At 39.5% G+C, this 18,818-nt stretch overlaps 1 protein-coding gene across 1 annotated transcript in view; it reads left to right on the top strand.

Annotated features, from left to right (window-relative positions):
* The window catches only part of LOC144600831 (uncharacterized), a 140,820-nt gene that overhangs the window by 37,008 nt on the left and 84,994 nt on the right, over nucleotides 1-18,818 (top strand). The window contains exons 3-5 of the mRNA XM_078412720.1: nucleotides 7,411-7,545; nucleotides 10,996-11,153; nucleotides 14,429-14,526. Of these exons, the coding sequence (XP_078268846.1) occupies nucleotides 7,411-7,545; nucleotides 10,996-11,153; nucleotides 14,429-14,526 (391 nt within the window). The remainder of the gene's footprint in view (nucleotides 1-7,410; nucleotides 7,546-10,995; nucleotides 11,154-14,428; nucleotides 14,527-18,818) is intronic.

Below are 18,818 nucleotides of genomic sequence, written 5' to 3'. Positions count from 1 at the left end.
AACGCTGTCAGGGCTCATCTAACAGACCACAAATTTTCGGGATGTAAAAAATACCATTGTTTCCAATTCACTCACAGGCTTTTTTTAAAGGGTTTTTCAATGGTTACTTGAAATTTGAGGAATCAATGTTCACTGCTGGGTTGCAACTGGTCTGAGTCTGTTCCAATATTGCTTTTTTATTTCTTTCACCTCTGTCTTTATTTCTCTTGCTTTATGTACAACTCTTCCAGATAAATGAACTGTGATCAACAAGCCTTCGCCACTTTATGTTAGCCAGCACACCACAATGTTTCCATCCCACTTGGTCTCCACCAGTTAATGTCTATGGCCGCTCCACCTCTACCCCCTTCTCCACAACTTAAAACATATTTCTTTTACAGACTTTCTTAGGTCCAGTAAAAGGTCACTGACCTGAAATGATAACTGTCTCTCTTCCTCAAAGCAGTTGGCTGACCAGCTGGATATTTCCAGCATTTTCTGGCACATTTTAGATTTCCACCATTTGTCTTTTTTGGTTTTTCTGTCATTTGTTAGTTGCATTTTTCAAAATTTCGTAGTGCATTAACAATCAGATACATCCTGGTCATTTGGCTTTTGGCTAATAAAGAAATATATCTGATCTTTTAAGATATAATCATTTCCATTGTATTGAAGCGGATTCACAACGGTCTCAGGTAAAACATTGGAAGGTTCTGTAACATATTTAACTTCTATTATTGTGGATTTAGCTAGTTCGAACACTTCAAAGTTGTTTTTACTTCAAAGTCTTTGCAGTGCCTCCAGATATTTCTGGTCTTTTAAAGTACTCTGACACTATTCATTTTTCATTACGTGGGTTCTTCAGGCAAGGAACACACTCAGAAGAAATGAGCTCACCCTATTACAGCTGCAGGGAGAGCAAACAGAAAGGGCATGCTTTGCGGAATTCTATCCTTCCCAACAGAGGATGGCAGGATAGGAAAAAGTGCCTGCCGTTTTCTGATGTGCTGCACATAAGTGGACTGTGCTTATCCAGGGAGTTTCAATGCAACAAGCCCCACAATTAACTACCCCAATGGAGCATTAAGACAACTTTGCAAAAACGTCTGTGAGTGAGTTGGAAACAATAGTATTTTTTATATCCTGAAAACCTGTGGTCTGTTAGTTGAGCTCTGACAGCATTTTCAGTTAGTGCCTCACGTCTGTGCTGCCTGCCATCAGTTTCTTCCATTTACACCCACTGTGAATGCTACTGGTGTTGATCTTTCCTTTGTCAGTTATCTCCTGCTTCACCTCCATTTCCTCATGATTCTCTTTTTGCTGAAAGTTCTTGGGCAAGCACACTGCTCACCTTTCTGCTAGGTTGTGTAGAAAGCAACAACTGGGCTGTGAAGCAGGAGACATCCTATCTCCTGAATGCTGAAGTTTTCTCTTGGAGTGGTGCACTTAGCAAAATTTCATTTTCAAGAGCTGATTGTTACACTCCTATACCTCTTTTATGGCTTTTCTTCCTACTCCATCACTCAGAAGAAGGGTCCTGCCCTGAGTCAACATCTGTACATTCCTGCACAGATGCTGCCCAACCCATCAGTCTGAAGAAGGGTCTCGACCCGAAACGTCACCCATTCCTTCTCTCCCGAGATGCTGCCTGACCTGCTGAGTTACTCCAGCATTTTGTGAATAAATCGATTTGTACCAGCATCTGCAGTTATTTTCTTATGCTGCCCAACCCACTGAGTTCCTCCAGCACTTTGTTTTTTTGTTTAAGATTGCAGCATCTGCAGTTTCTTGTGTCTCCTTGTACTGTTGTCAAACCGAGTACAATCAAGTTTATTGTCACATACACAAGTATGGTGAGCTTCAAGTACATTAAAAATCTCGCTTGTACAGCATTATAGGCGCATAGACTCAGACAACATGCAGAAGCATAAATAATACACAAATTATATGTGCATTATGCAAGACTGCAAAGAAACAGACTGTGCAATACCAAAATGGAGGAACAAGAGACTGTAGCTGAGCAAAGAACAAAGTGTTGGAGGAAGACTGACCCCTTCTGCACTTTGCTTTTTGTGCAATAACAAAACATCAGTACAAATCACAATTAGAAAATCAAGTCCAAGGTAGGGCAAGAGCTAGTCCTCGGTGTCTGTTGCTGAGGTAGGATTAGGGTTGAGCATGTCAGATCTAGAACTTGATGGTTGTAGGAAAGTAGTTGTTCTTGAACCTGGGGTGTGAGACTTCAGGCTTTTCGTACCTCCTTCCTGATGAAAGCAGCGAGAAAAGAGCGGATAGGGCAGCATAGTGGGGCAGCAGTAGTTTTGCTGCCTTACAGAGCGAGAGACCTGGGTTCCATCTTGACTAGCTGTCCGTAGAGAGTTTGTACGTTCTCCCTGTGACTCCTTGAATTTTCTCCGGGTGCTCCAGTTTCCTCCCACGTTTCAAAGACGTGCACGTTTGTAAGTTAATTGGCTTCTGTAAATTGTACAGAATTTACAACTGCATCATGGCACGGTGGCGCAGTGATAGAACCGCTGCCTTACAGTGAATGCAGTGCCAGAGATCTGGGTTCAATCCTGACTATGGATGCTGTCAGTAAGGGGTTTGTACATTCTCCCCGTGACCTGCGTGGGTTTTCTCCGAGATCTTCGGTTTCCTCCCACACTCCAAAGACGTACAGGTATGTAGGTTCATTGGCTTGGAAAATGTAAAAATTGTCCCTAGTGGGTGTTGGATAGTGTTAATATGCGGAGGTCGTGGGTCGGCGTGGACCCGGTGGGTCGAAGGGCCTGTTGCCGCGCGGTACCTCTAAACTAAACTAAACTAATGTACGAGTGATTGCAGGTCAGCGTGGGTTCAGTGGGCTAAAGAGCCTGTTACCACACAGTTTCTCTAAAGTCTAAAGTAAAAAGGCATGACCTGGATGGAAGCAATAATGATGATAGATATTGGCCTTCTTGGCTGAGTCCACCACACTCTGTAGCGCCTCGCATTCCTGAGCATTAGACTAGGCCATGATGCAGTTGGTCAAGATGCTTTCTACAGTGCCTCTGTTGAAGTTTGTTAGAATATTCAGAGACATGTTGACTCTCTATAAACCGAAGTAAGGAGAAGCGCTGGCACGCCTTCATGATTAAATCAATGTGTGGGCCTAGGACAGGCCATCTGAGATGTTAACAGCTGGTACATGGTCTCCTGACTGCCCCATTGTGATGTCAACAATTAGTTCCCTGGTGTCATTGCTGTAGAGCAAATTCAGCTGCATGTGTTGGAAAATGTACAGGAATGAGAAACTAGGTAAGCAAGAAGTAGCTCTCATCCTCCTAAGAACATCTTTAGGCAGTGTTGCCGCAGAGAAAAAAAAATAGACAGACATAATAAAGTAAAAAACTGTTGTCAGCTCCAGGATTGATCATTAAGAGGCTCCTCGTATGGTTAGCCATGTGGTCACTAGGTTCTTTGAGTCATCTTATGGGTGAGAGACTGAGTACACAGTGAAACTGAAGTACTCACACAGTGTGACTTTTTTTTAAATTCCAAGGGCCGCTGTAGACTGTTCAGCAAAAGTCAATAGACATATGCTGAACTGAGAGACAGTCAATCACAAACACTGGCTAGGTGGCAGCCTTAAAAGCCACAGCACAAACTTTTACACACAGTACTAAAGTACTAAATACCAGTACTAAATACACCATAAAACACAGTTTGAACATTGAAAGCCTTCACAATCTGCAGAAAACCTCTAGGTCTTGCTGCAGTAGATATGAACTGCTTCATTTTCTAAGGAGTTGCCAAATTGAGTTGAACAATGTGCAGACATCAACAAAAATGCCCACATGATGAGCAGAAAACCTTTGAAGAAGCAGCTGAAAGTGTTTGAGCATTGGATATTTCCCTAATGTGATATCCTGGGGTAGGATGATTGATCGCCAACAGCCACAGCCTTCTTTTTTTATGTGAGGTACGACTCCATATTGGAGTATTTTCCTCTTGATACCCATTGATTTTAGTTTTACCAGAATTCCTTTCTGCCAAATGCTACTTTGATGCCAAGGACTATCATTTTCATGACATCTATCCAACTTTGTTCTTCAGCTCATGTTTGGATTAAGGCAGTGGTGAGGTCTGGAGTTGGTTGGTTCTGGCAAAACCCAAACTTGGGCATTATTGAATATCAAGTGGCATCATTGAACATCAAGTACCAGCAATTTAGACTATCCATAACATTGTCTGTTCAATGCTTACTTGCCCATCTTACTCATAGTAAATCCCAAATGTGTAACCTCTACCAACAGAACACCATCACCTGCAGGTTCTCTTTCACCATCATGACTTGGAAAATATATTCATGAAAGCAGCTCAATATCACCTTCTCAATGGAAATTAGGGATGGGCACCGAATTCTTGAACTACTGGAATCATCTAAACCAAAACAGCCTCTGTCTCTGGCCTTATTCCTAATATTCATACAGCTTCTGTCTTCAATGCTGTCTAATGATTTATGTTTCGAGGTACTTTATTTATTTCCCAAGGGCAATACAGAAGAACACATCAAAAGATGTTGAATCGGTGACATAAGGATTATGCAATTAATCAATCATTTTTTGTGCTTTGAGGATACAAAAAACCACAATAGTTATCACATCAAATCAATGCAGTCATTACAATGAATACATTAAAATGACTGTGCCAATAATAAATCACCACCCTTCAAAATGGAAGTGAATATCTCTGTGTTTACGGTTTGTCCCAGCATATAAATAGGAATTACTACTTATTTTCTGGCAGGAAAATAGAGTACTGGCCACTTTGGTAGAACTCAGTTGGTAGAACCTTTGCTAACAATAAGGTGGTAGTTGCAATTACCCCTTCAAGAGTATGAGTGGAGCTTGAACATCAAAATCTAAACTGAGACCTCAATGCAGGATGTGGGAATGCTATTATAGGTACATACCTAGAAACTGAGCTTTGGGTTACATTTATTCTGGCATGCTAAAACATTGGCCAAATCAGCCAAGTCAGGTCCCTGCAGAATGTCATGAAAATGGCCAAAATCCAGTATGAAACAGTAGTAAAGCCGTATACGTACTGAAACAAAAGTACTAAAATGGGACCTATGTAATTCCCAACTGAATTTCATTCAGTTCAGTTGAGCTCCAAACACTTCACTGTGCAATGATCATAAAGGTGTCAGCTCTTAAAGGCGCAGTTGCCATGGCAGTCTGAAGCAACAGGGCTACTACAGGGAAGAGGGATTCAGCTCTCATATTCATTCAAAGGGACATGTAGGACTTGGTCAACGTGAAGCTCGCCAGGGTAATTAGGAGAGCCAGACAGGAAATGGTTACAAGCGTTTGTTGCTGGAGCGAATTCATGTACAATGTGGCAATTCTGTGTTCATATGAAATAAGTTTGAGTAGTCTACCATGACTAGATACGTGCCAAACAGGAAATGAAAGATGTTTATGTTTTACCTGGTCTTCCGGCTTGGTGTCATTGTATTATGTTGTTGATAATGCTTAGATTGTGGAGACTTGCATTGAGGACAATGATTTTGATGTTTTTTTACGAGAACCATCTCTCTCTCAAGGAACCCCATATGCCAACAATGCTTCCTTGGGAGATGCTGAGCAGTGACATCAAGGGGAGATCTCTGTCTTTCTTTGCTCTTCTTGTTTCAGTTATTTTGCAAGCTCCAGTGCCTCAGGCCCCAATTGTCTTGCTGTATTTTATCAGGCAACGGCTGATGTCTTCAGTTTGCAAGATTGTAGGCTGCATGTTGCACAACAGTGAAGGCTCCAAATCTGCTTAATGGCAAAAAAAAATCAGCTTGAGGAGACTGATGTCACTTTCCATCATGTTGTGCTAACTGCTTTTGCATCTGCATTAGTATTTTGTGATTGGCGACACCAAAGAGGTGGATAATTCCTATCTCCCAGATTCTATCCCTCTCTGTTAAAAATGGCGGACAAAGTAGACTCTCTCAGATTGAAGGTGTCATGGAGCTTCTCAGGAATATAGCATTCACCATGATCCATAACAAATTGAACATTAAGGAACTGGATCCTTTGCCTGTTGATGAAAAAGTTTCACAGAGTCATAAAGTCATACAGCACAGAAGCAGGCTGATTGGCCGACCACGCCCCTGCCAACCACTTTGTTCATCTATATCAATCCCAGTTGCCTGCATTAGATCCATATCCTTCTGCGCTTTTACTCTTCAAGTGCCTTTCTAAATGTCTCTTAAGTGTACTGATTGGATCTCATTCCAATACCTATTCTAGCAGTATAATTCAGATATCAAACATTCTCTGTTTAAAAAAAATACTCCCCAGATCCCCTTTGAAACCCCTTCCTCTCACCTTCAGCCTATGCCCTCTTGCTTTTCAGATCTACCATGAGGAGAAAAAAATGACCATATCTTTGCCTTTCGTAATCTTATATTTCAGATGAATGGAGCCCATGGGTCCATGTGTCGTCAATGGCTTCCCGTATTTGAGAGAAGCCAACAGACCCCAGTGCATGAAATGCCACCTATCCTACTGAAACAAGATTGATGAAATCACTCCTTCAGAAGCAGTGACTCTGGATGATCTCGCCAGTGCAGAAGTGAGCTGTAAATTGGGAAATATGGCGATATGTAGAACAACTTTCTTGCAACACTATCAATAGAAAGGAAAACTGAATGCGCTATAAAATAGTATAATGATAAATAAAAGCATATTTAAAAAATATGCAGGGAATACTGTGACAGCGCCTCTTCCCTCAGATGTCGCTATCAGTGGCTGACAGGCCCAAAGAGGCCAATTCCCAGCATTATTGGTAATAGCTGGGTCCAATTCTCTGATATTGGTTGGCTACTTGAACCTTGCAAACTTTTCCATCTTTCATGATATGCAGACATTACCTTTTCATTGGTTGTCAAGCACAGTGCTTGATGTGTATAAGACGTCCACAGTATTATGTCACTTCTAGTTATTCTGGTAGAAAAGAAATTAGAATAAAAAAGTAGGAGGAGTGAACTGAGTAATTTGGAAGAGCCAATGTGAGAGCTGGTGGAGTCCCCATCTCTTAAACTGTTTGGGAGGGTAAAATGTTTCTTAAACTGTTTGGGAGCCTCATTATCCAAAATGCAAAGCATATTGTATAAAATCAGTTACTCCAATATTACTTCAAGAAAGGGAAGCGCATGCATAAACAGGTAATTGAGGTTAAACAAAATACAAATAAGATGTCCATTGTACAAGCAGGCTTGGTCACATTGATATCTCCATTCAAGAAGGTGATATTGCTTTTTTACTTCCTGGCAGGTGTGTCCAGGAATAATCACACTTCCAATTGCATAAGTTCAGTTTTCATGAGTGATTAAAAGTCTGTTCAGTAAGGTATGTTATGTCCTTCCCCAATAATATGTGCATAAATACATTACAGTTTGTTGCAGAAAGAACAAGAAGAAATTCACTTGCACCATTCACTGGCTGAATTGAAAGAAAACAACAGATTACTGGAAGATCACAGATTTTTCCTCAATAAAACTGTGCATGACAAAAATGAGGAGAACAAAAGGTAAATAGGAGAGGTGACCTAAGGAACTGCAGATGCCTGAATCTTGCATAGAACACAAAATGCTGGACTAACTCAACGGGTCAGGCAGCATGATCCATTGAGTTACTCCGGTACTTTGTGTTCTACAAATAGAAGAGGTCTTTGTATTTTAATACTTTGACCATTGGCATATTCCTGGTAACAGTAAAGTTTATTCTGTTATGGCCAACTAATTGCAATTGATTGATTTGTAATTTTGTTTTCTTTTGCAATGACCATATCTAGGAAATAATTGCTTTATGACAGAGTTTCTTTCTTTGCAATAACGCTGAGTTTACATTAATAATTTCAGCAGCAAATGCCTTTGCAAACTACGAAATAAATATGATAACATCTTTTAATTATCATTCAATGCTGATTGATTAACTGTGGTACAATTAAAGTATTTTAACATTAATTATGTGTTATCAGTGCAGGCGGTAGGAGAGAGGAGGATGATGGCAAAGCTATCATCACTGCTGGACAACGACTCCCACCCCATGCAGGACACTGTCACTGCACTGAGCAGCTCCTTCAGTGACAGACCTCTTCACCCCAAGTGTGTGAAGGAGAGATTTTGAAGGTCCTTCCTTCCTGCTGCCGTCAGACTGCACAACCAGCACTGTTCCAAGTAGAATATTATAATAAAGATAATTACCGTTATTTTAAATATAAAGAATATTTATCTATTTTTGCTATCCACTTTGCTGCTGCAACCCTGCAAATTTCCCCCTTGTGGGACGAATAAAGGATTATTATTATTATTATTATTATTAAAGATATGCTAGTTAATTTGGCATTTCCAGATGTACAAACCCAAGATATTATTTTATGCCTGTTATACCAGCAGTCCACAATTTAAGTTCAGAATCCAAATATATATTTAATAAATATGATCAGCTTCCATGTTTGTTTAGCTGGTTAGTTAGCAGTCTTTTTGCAAGATGATTGCAACAAAAATGAAATTACAATGACAATAGCATCTTTTCTTTTTGTATCATTTATGGAGTCAAAGAGTGGCACAGATGGAAACAGGCCCTTCGGCCCAACTTACCCACACCGGCCAACCTATCCTAGCTAAACTAGCCCCACCTACCTGTGCTTGGTCCATATCCCTCCAAACCTGTCCTATCCACTTATTTAGGTGTATGACTTTTGATCACTGATTCACTGTGCAAATTATCATTCACAAATTTTTAAATTATAACCAATCACTCATGAAACCATTTTTCCATTTATATATTTTCTTTATGCGCATTCTTTTTGAGGCTACTGAAAAAGATAGTGAGTAACTAACTAGTGATTGTACCCAATTTTTGGGTTAAAAGTTTAACAAATATTAAACAAACATATTTATAACCAATGCTTTATTTGTGGTGGTGAGCATCAAAGCACCATATGGGTACCTCTAAAAGGTTAAAAAATAGATTTTCAACTTTTTAGAAATTTAAATACTTTTATATTTTTTGGTTATTAATTTATTAAATTCGAAGTTGAATGGTCACAAATTCAAAACAGAAGAGGGAAGTATATTGATGGAAAATAATTGATAAAGTTTAATTGTTGTTAATAGCTTAATTTTTAATCGATATAGCTCCTGGCATATTTTTGTTCGCAAAAAAAGCACTGTTTTCTGTAACCTATGTCAGCAGTAAAGAAGATATTAATGCAAAACTAAGGGAACACAATAGTTGTAACTACAATAGGCCAGAACCTGCTGCCAGTTACAAGCTTCCTATGAATGTCACTATTCTGTGTGATAAGTCTGACTTGCTATTCACAAAATTATGTTGGCAACATGCTGGTAATCCTGATACAAAATGGTGAGGAGTTGTATGGAAGGAGGATGTTGTGCATGCGATGCCATCATCTGGGCTTATGGATAGGGGAGCTGATTCACGACATGTGCCACCCGTGAAACAATTGCAAATGTAATATTGACAGCTGGCTAAACTGACTTTCAAACTTGCCAAATGGGGAATGTTTCTGATTTTCAAAAACATTCGAATACTATTTTAAATTAATTAAACAATGAAATTTTAAAATTAAAAAAGTAAATTAAATAACATGAAAACATTTAATAAAACTTAATTCAAAAAATGTGAATGAACTTATACTTGTCCCTTGTATTTTTTGCTCTTCCTTGAGATGAACTATGCCTATGCTAAGTTTAACCCAGGGTCTAACCAGATTTGGCAGGTGCGTAGGAATTGTAACAAGTTCTGTTTCAGCTGCTGAACTCCACAAGGGTTCCAGAAACAGGCATTATGGAGAAATTGCTAATAAGTAGCAGCCTGCAAGTTTGTAATCCATGCATTTATGCAAGGGCACCAAATTTTGAGGTGACTATGTCAAGAAATCCTGAATGTTAAATGGAAATGCTACCATTTCTCAGCATGTCTGACTCATTCATTTTGATGTTAGCTCAGATTTTAATTTTAGACGTAATGGGAAAGGTGGTGTTATTGAAGGAGAAACCAGAAACAGTAAACAAGAGAAGCAAATGTCAAAGAGCCAATGACGTACAGATATGTAGGTTAATTGGCTGGGTAAATGTAAAAATTGTCCCTAGGGTGTGTAAGATAGTGTTAATGTACGGGGATCGCTGGGCGGCACGGACTTGGAGGGCCGAAAAGGCCTGTTTCCGGCTGTATATATATGATATGATATGATATGATATGATATGATAGATTTACCACAGAAGGACATAACAGAAGTTAACAAATGCTCAACTGAGTAGAACAATAAGGAATAATTAAATAAACTGAGATTTGGTGAGCATAATTTGATCCCAGTACTGGTGCTTTCAGAAATATGTTGCTATGATATGACAACACACATCTTTCTCCACAATCAGCATTCTTCGGAAACCATGACATTTCATCGAGTCAAAATGAACATTGGAGATTATAGACACGTACATGATGCAAAACATATAGTAAAATAAATAGGCTTGTATTCACTGGAGTTTAGTAGGATGAGAGGGGATCTTATAGAAACATATAAAATTATAAAAGGACTGGACAAGCTAGATGCAGGAAAAATGTTCCCAATGTTGGGCGAGTCCAGAACCAGGGGCCACAATCTCAGAATAAAGGGGAGGCCATTTAAAACTGAGGTGAGGAAAAACTTTTTCACCCAGAGAGTTGTGAATTTGTGGAATTCTCTGCCACAGAGTGCAGTGGAAGCCAAATCATTGGGTGGATTTAAGAGAGAGTTAGATAGAGCTCTAGGGGCTAGTGGAATCAAGGGATACGGGGAGAAGGCAGGCACGGGGTATTGATTGGGGACGATCAGCCATGATCACAATGAATGGCAGTGCTGGCTCGAAGGGCCGAATGGCCTCCTCCTGCACCTATTTTCTATGTTTCTATGTAAATGAAATGGGAGATTTTCTGGTTAATTGTCCATTTATTTTCTAATATTTACCAGGCTTCTTCACAAATATCATAACCTAAAGGAGGAGGCTGCAAAGCAAGACAGATCCTCTGAAATGAACATCACAGACCTAAGGACAAAGCTGCAGGATGCAAGAGAACAAGTGGCCACACTCAGCCAGTATAAGAAGATTTATGAAGAGCTTCAAGAGGGTAAAACATGCATCCTCTATATTGCAACACCATTTTCTTTTATGAAAGGGAAATTCTTAACCTTCCTTTTATAATGGATGAGAAATTTAAGGCAATAAATAAAACTTAAATGGAGTGATTGATATAAAATGATGAAATCTATGGCCATGGTGGAGTGTCGGATTACTTTTTTTGCTGTGTTAGCTTTGCTGGCTTCCAGGTGTTCACCTTTGATCTGGCTTCAGGCAACATTTTCTGAACAGGTTTTTGATGATTTTTGCCATAATCTATGGCAGATCAGAAACATTCAGACACTCCAAAGTGTGACTGAAGATATCAGTTATATTTAACTTTCACAAAATGATTAGTTTGTTGAAAAAAATTAAATTATTTATTTAATTTGCTGAAGCTTTCAGGACCACACCAATGTTTTGAAACAGAAATCAAAAGTCAAAGCACTTAAAGCCCCGAAGGTCTCAGGAACATGCATTCAATAATGTTACTTCAAAATGACTTTCCTGCTTGAACATTTATATAATTTGTGCTCTCTATCTTGAACACCCTCTGATATTTAAAATGTTATACAATTTTAAAATTTCAGGCAATTTTAACAAGCATCCCATGACATTTCCAACAAATACATATTTTTAATGGAAATATAGAGAAAAGTTATTGTTAGAAAAAAAATCTGTAATGACTCGACTCAGAGTCATAGAGTGATACAGTGTGGAAACAGGCCCTTCAGCCCAACTCGCCCACACCAGCCAACAATGTCCCAGCTACACACAAAATGCTGGAGTAACTCAGCGGGACAGGCAGCATCTCTGGAGAGAAGGAATGGGTGATATTTCCGGTGGAGACCCTTCTTCAGAATGTCCCATCTACACTAGTCCCACTTGCCTGCACTTGGTCCATATCCCTCCAAACCTGTCCTATCCATGTACCTGTCTAACTGTTTCTTAAATTCTTTAGCATTTCTAAAGCAATTGATGAGCAACTGAACGGAAATAAATGTTGATCCATTTGCAGAATGGGAGCATTTGACTGAGGTGGTCCTGCACATGTTAGCAACCGTTGTAATAAAACATCGCATTTTTACATTTTTAATAGGATGGGATCAACTGGGGTGATATGACACTGATGAAGGCAATGTAATGTTAAATACGTTTGACCAAATTAATTTAAAGACTTAGTAAACACAGCATAATGTCAGAACATTACCAAGCAAAAAAAGATATAAATATGAAGGAAAAGGCTACCAAGGATTTCTAACTTATTGTTAATTTCCCACTCCTTTTCACTTTTGTGCTCAAATATGTCTCTTAAATGTTAAAAGAATACTCAGAAAATGCTGCATTGATACCAAGTAAGTTTTTATGAGTGAAATGCAAATATCACTGCGAATGGTAAAATGGGATAGAGAATATAAAGTATTCTGTGGAAGGACTGGTGCTCACAATTGGGTGACTTTCTGGTTTATGCTAAAGGTTTAGCTTCATATGGGAAGCTCAAAGTAAGTTGGATCTTGGGTCTCAGACCACATCACAGTGCAGGTGGTTGTGCTGCAGGAATCTAGGCAGGTAAAGGTCTGGCTTCCATTTCATTAATTAGTTTGAATGATAACATTTTGATGAGGAATAGAGGGGAGCTTTCATTGCCTTCAACCGTTTATGGAAATCGTTGCATAGTTTTGAGAGGGTTGGAGCAAGCCATAACAGAGCATAAAGCACAAAAGTTTATTGGGCATTGGGTAGGAAGGTAGCAGTCATTGGGTGTGTTATTGGTGGTGGAGGGGTTGGATATGAAGATGGGAGACCAAGGTGTGCTGTTGGAAGATCAGGAGTTTTGTTTGGGTTGATTTGGCTGCTTGGGCTTTATGCTCTGTCATGGCTTGCACCAATCGTCTCAAACCTTTGGAGAGATTTCCATTAATGGTTGAAGGCAATGAAAAGTCCCCTCCAAAAGCTAAAGGTATAGTGTCAATCAGCACCAGCTGTCCTTGATCGATGATGCCATTCATGATATTGGAGCTTGTCGATAGGCATATAAATAAATATATAGCACCTCGTGCACTCTGAACATTGAAACAAAAGTAATGAAATGAAAGCATAAATGGTTATATACTTTCTGCTTAGCAAAATTGGCAAGTATTAAGCATGCCTCATGATCACAGTGCATGTTTTCAAGTATTATCACATTCAGACTGTATTATGAAGTTATCATGTATTGTGAGATTATCATCACATTGCTCATTATTGTGCATCAATGGGCTGCTTTTCCTGTATAAAATTACTGACTGCATTTCAAAGGTACTTCCCTGAGTGGAATATAACTAGGATATTCAAAAAAGTGGTGAAAGTACTATTTTATGCAGGTTCTTTCTCCTTTCTTCATACAAGAGTAGAAGTACACAAGGCAACATGAAGCATAGGAGGTGGTGGGACATTAAATGTAGCAAGAAGATTGCAGAGTACAACGTGTTCCCTCAAGTGATCATCTCATAGAACGTTATTGCACAGACAGCTGCAGGAGAAAACACAACCTCATATATATTAACTGAGAGGGTTGATTTGAGTTGCAGGAGTGAGCACAACGTGCCATACTGAGAAAAGGGCAATACATGGAATTGGACAAGATATAACCTAGGACTCAACATAGTGGTGCAGCCAGTAGAGCTGCTGCCTCACAGCACCAGAGACCCGGATTCGATCCCATCTTTGGGTACTGTGGAGTTTGCACGTTCTCCCTGTGGCTGCGTGAATTTCTTCCGGGTGGAAATCCTTTCCTCCCACATACCAAAGATGTGTGGCGTTGGTAGGTAACCTGGCCACCATAGATTTCCCTCAGTGTGTCGGGAGTGGATGCAAAAGTGGGATAACGTGGAAGTGGTGTGAACAGCTGATCGATGGTCAGCGTAGTCATGGCGGGCCGAGGACCTTTTTTCCATGCTGTATCTCTAAACTAAACCAAACTAAAATCTGTTGGATAGAATAGGGGTTTCAGCAGCTGCTGAGTACTAAGACTCGTGAGTTAGCATCCAGTTATTGGTTCACTGCTGCACAGCGCTTTTGTGCTACATAACAGTGATAACTTTTTTTATGTTTGTTTCCTTTATCAAAACAAAACAAACTACTACAATGCTTCATGCTCATTGTTGCGCTTGACAGTAGAATTGACTCAAAACTATAAATGTAGGAATGTTGGAAATGTCACAGTACATTGAACACAATCTGCAAATGAAAAATAGGTTAATATTTCAGGGTGTGACCATTCATAACCTTGTTTGTTTTACAAAGGTTTCCAGTACCCTATGGAAATGAAGAGAAAGAGCCCATTGTCGACAATTTTAACAAAAACTCCTGAGAACCAAAAAGCAGCTAGAGCAGCAAGCAAGGTGAGTATACACGTGTAAATAATATAGCAACATTTTTAAATTAATCTTTTATCTTCCGATAACGGTTTATGGTTTGGGTACATTTAAGCTGTTGCAGAAATAATTGGTGAACATCAAAACGTTTTCGAAAAATGAATAATTAATTTTGAAGAATGCTACATGATTGATACTGTATATTATCCTATTCTAGCAACAACACAATCTGTAATGCATCTCTGTATCTCATTAGTGTGAAAGCATTGCTGCATTGCAATGAACATTTATCAACAAGATTTATAAAGATGTCTGATAGCAGTTCTTTGAATGTGCAATCTATCCCACATGTTGGAAGACAAAATAGCCTTGGCGATGATCTCTAACACCAGTTCATAAGCAATATAAATTCTAAGTGTCCCATTTGCGTCAGAGTAAACTTCCCAGGAATTAATCTCTGGCGGTTAACACAAAGTGCATTGTGTGGTCATGTTAGCACATTGTTCTTTGTCTTAAAAATTCATTCCTTTGACTAAAATGTCTTGAATTTGAGAGGCAGACTGCACCTCTGTGATGCAATTTCATAACATGTTTAGTGCTATCGACTGGAGATGAATGTGTGTGCAAGTGTTGATAGGGAGCATTGTCTAAGTGAATGCACTGTTTTGCTTTCGGAGATGTGCTTGGCACAGTAGGTTACCATGCTATCTCTTTGCTCTGAAATATATTGAAGCACAGTCAAAACTGATAAGAACAACATTTCCATTCTACTCATTTGTATGGATTGTACATGAAAAAAAAAGCCATTTGCTGTTCACTTCCTTGCAATTAAAAGCCCACAGCACCAAACTGTTGGTGAAATTTAAACAAAAAACTCTGAAAATCTGAAATCAAATTACAAAATGTTTGGAAATGAGGTTCACATAGGTGAGGCCTCATTTGGAGTATTATGTTCACGTTTTGGTCACCCTGTAAAAGGAAAGATGTTAAGCTGGATAGAGTGTAGAGAAGATTTACAAGGATGTTACCAGGAATCGAGGGTCTAAGCTATCAGGCTAGGACTTTACTCCTTGGAGTTCTGGTGGATGAAGTGTACAAAATCATGAGAGGAATAGAAACATAGAGACATAGAAAAAAAGGTGCAGAAATAGGCCATTCGGCCCTTCGAGCCAGCACCACCATTCAATATGATCATGGCTGATCATCTAAAATCAGTACCCTGTTTCTGCCTTTTCCCAATATCCCTTGATTCCTTTAGTCCTAAGAGCTAAATCTAACTCTCTCTTGAAATCATCCAGTGAATTGGCCTCCACTGCCTTCTGTGCAGAGGATTCCACAGATTCATAACTCTCTGGGTGAAAAGGTTTTTTCCTCATCTCAGTCCTAAATGGCCTACTCCTTATTCTTAAACTGTGACCCCTGGTTCTGGACTTCCCCAACATCGGGAACATTTTCCCTGCATTTAGCCTGTCCAATCCTTTAAGAATTTTATATATTTCTATAAGATCCTCTGTCATCCTAAATTCCAGTGAATACAAGCCCAGTCGACCCGTTCTTTCATCAATAGATAGGGTAAATGTTCAGTCTTTTATCCACAGTAGGGGAATCAAGAACCAGAGAGCATAGGTTTAAGGTGAGGGGGGGGAAGATTTAATAGGAAGCTGAGGGGCACCTTTTTTTCACAAAGGGTGGTGGGTATATGGAACGAGCTGCCAGAGGAGGTAATTGAGGCAGGTACTATCACAATATTTTAAAAACATTTGGACAAGTACATGGATAGGATAGGTTTAGAAGGATATGGGCCAAATGCAGGCAGGTGAGACAAGTGTAGATGGATCATGTTGGATGGTGTGGGCAAGTTGGGCCAAAGGGCCTGCTTCCACAATATATGACACCGTGACTCTGACATGGCATTTGTGAAACTGTGCCAGGATTACCAATTTAGGTTAAAGACCCTTCATCAGACTGGGAAAGTGAGAAAATAAGTTTGAAGTTTCAGAGAACTTGGGGAGAAGGGTGGGATGCAGTTCTTGGAGATCTGTGATAAATTGAAACTAAATTGGTAGTTTCACTGAGGGCTTTTGTTTGCAAATTGACAAGCAAACGCTCATCATTAAGCACATTTTTTGAAGGCTTGATAAATAAAGCCTTGATCATTCTTTTTCTATCTGATCTGATAGTAACACTGGAGAACTAAGTTTCACTTCATGCTACGTGCTACTAGCATTCTATACTAGAAAATGTGCAAAGTGACATTCTGATCATATGGTCGCTAAACCCATGATCCTGGACGGCAACACAGTGCACCAGCAGCATAAAATTGGAGACGAATGTCTTTATTTCCATGATTACTACAAAAGGATGCCCTATTTTTGTCACGGATGATGAAAGGACTTAGTTTAAATGTCGACACAAAGTGCTGGAGTAACTTAATAAGTCATTTCTGGAGAAAAAGGATGGGTGATGTTTCAGGTCGGGAGCCTTCTTTAGGCTGAAAGTAGGTAGTGGTGGACGGGGACATGGATGGGAGTGGTGGTGAAGAGAGTATTGCAGCTTTTGTTAAAGCTGCAAGCTGTCTATCATATCTTGAAATTTTGAAAGCAAGATTTGTTCAAATACTTGTTGTACTCTTTCCCCATGCTTCTGGATGCCAGTTTATGTTTTAATTTAGAATAAGAACTAAAGGATTGTTTCACTTTCTGTGTTAAACTGAATAACAGATTAATTCTGATAGCAAATTAGCTGTCCTTCATAAAGATCTGTCATTCTGAGGCTTAGAAATAATCAGAATCCAGTTCCGAAATGCCATTTAAACTGTGGTAAAATACAGAATATTGTATATAATTGTCTTGTATAGTATATATGTATTACCAACTACACTGGAGCTTTCACAATAGAACAAAGAGCAGGTGCACAGCTGTTTTTTATTTACATCTTATAAAATGCATGCTTTGTTTTGAAGCCAATGAGCAGAACCCCATTTTATAACCTATTTCATTCAAGAAGGCAGGACAATCTGGAGTTTGGATTACTTTGCAACCAAACCTGGTTCTACATCGTGATTACCTGTAGAAAGCGTTGGTCAAACTAATTGTTGGAGTTCTCTATTTTAAGCTGAAGTGTAGTGTAAGCAGTCCAAATATTCACTATTGAGGCTCAGCCAGGTGCAGATCTCTTTGACGAACGTTACGAAATTATGTTAAATACATGTGAGGAAAGGCATACATCTCACCTTAGTTCAGTCTTCTAGAAAGCCCCTCTTCATTACTTTTTTTGTTCAAATTACTTACTATCATACATACTTGAAAAGGTTTATGTTTAAATTGCATCATTTGAGAAATGACAGTTCAGATTTCAATCTTTTCATATTACCCAGTTCTTTAAATTTCAGGTTCAATGTCTTGGCTCCTGTTTGAACTGTGCACAGGGTCCTTGTGTCTCAATGGCCAGACTGGATCACTGGGGTACTGAGTAATAAAAACAGAAAATGCTAGAAGATTCCTGCAAGCCAGGCTGCACCTATGGGAAAAGAACGAGTTTATAGTTTTAAGCCCATGCACTTTCAATACAATCAAAAAATTCTGGTACCTTTGAATACTCATATCTTTAATCAGAGCACAGTACAATTTCATTGATTGTTTCTGATATCCACTTCATTGGTCAATGTCCTTCTTGGACATTTGCCATTGTTATTATCGATCAACAGTGGTGGTATGAATGTTGAATCTACAAATACGCCCACATCTATTCCAGCTTCAATGGACGAGTTCAATGCACAGCACAGTGAAATTCTTTTGCACAACCCACACATGCACAGCCGGCATATTTTGGCGCTGTTTACAAAGAAAAAGTCCAAACTCCAAAGTCTGGTCCACATGCTGGAAATACTGGAGTGCCCCCCGATCCAGGTAAGCCCAGGCAAGTCTTAGGCTGTTGCAGGCCCGCGACCCAAAGTCCCTCTCCTTGCCTGAACGATTTGAGGCCCGGGGGGGGGGGGGGGGGGGGTCCCTATCTTCACCATTGTGCATTTTAATAATGTGAGTGTACTACTGTTTTTCTCTTCACCAGCTTTGATTTTATGTTCAACATTTCACAGGAGTCCATTTTTCTGTCCACTTACATATTTTGATGGATCTGTTTGCTCTGTGTTCCCGATTTGTCTCCTACAACAGTCTTGGAGTCATAGAGTTGTACAGCACAGACAGGTACTCATCACCCCACCATGTCCGTGCCAACATTTCAGGCCATCTGCACTAATCTCATTGGACAGTATTTGGTCCGCATTCTTCTATGACCTGTCCATTGAAGTGCCTGTTTAA

Source organism: Rhinoraja longicauda, chromosome 16 (assembly GCF_053455715.1).
Source record: "Rhinoraja longicauda isolate Sanriku21f chromosome 16, sRhiLon1.1, whole genome shotgun sequence".
Lineage (NCBI taxonomy): Eukaryota > Metazoa > Chordata > Chondrichthyes > Rajiformes > Arhynchobatidae > Rhinoraja > Rhinoraja longicauda.
The sequence above is the reverse complement of the archived record's forward strand: the minus strand, read 5'-3'. Positions and strand labels throughout refer to the sequence as shown.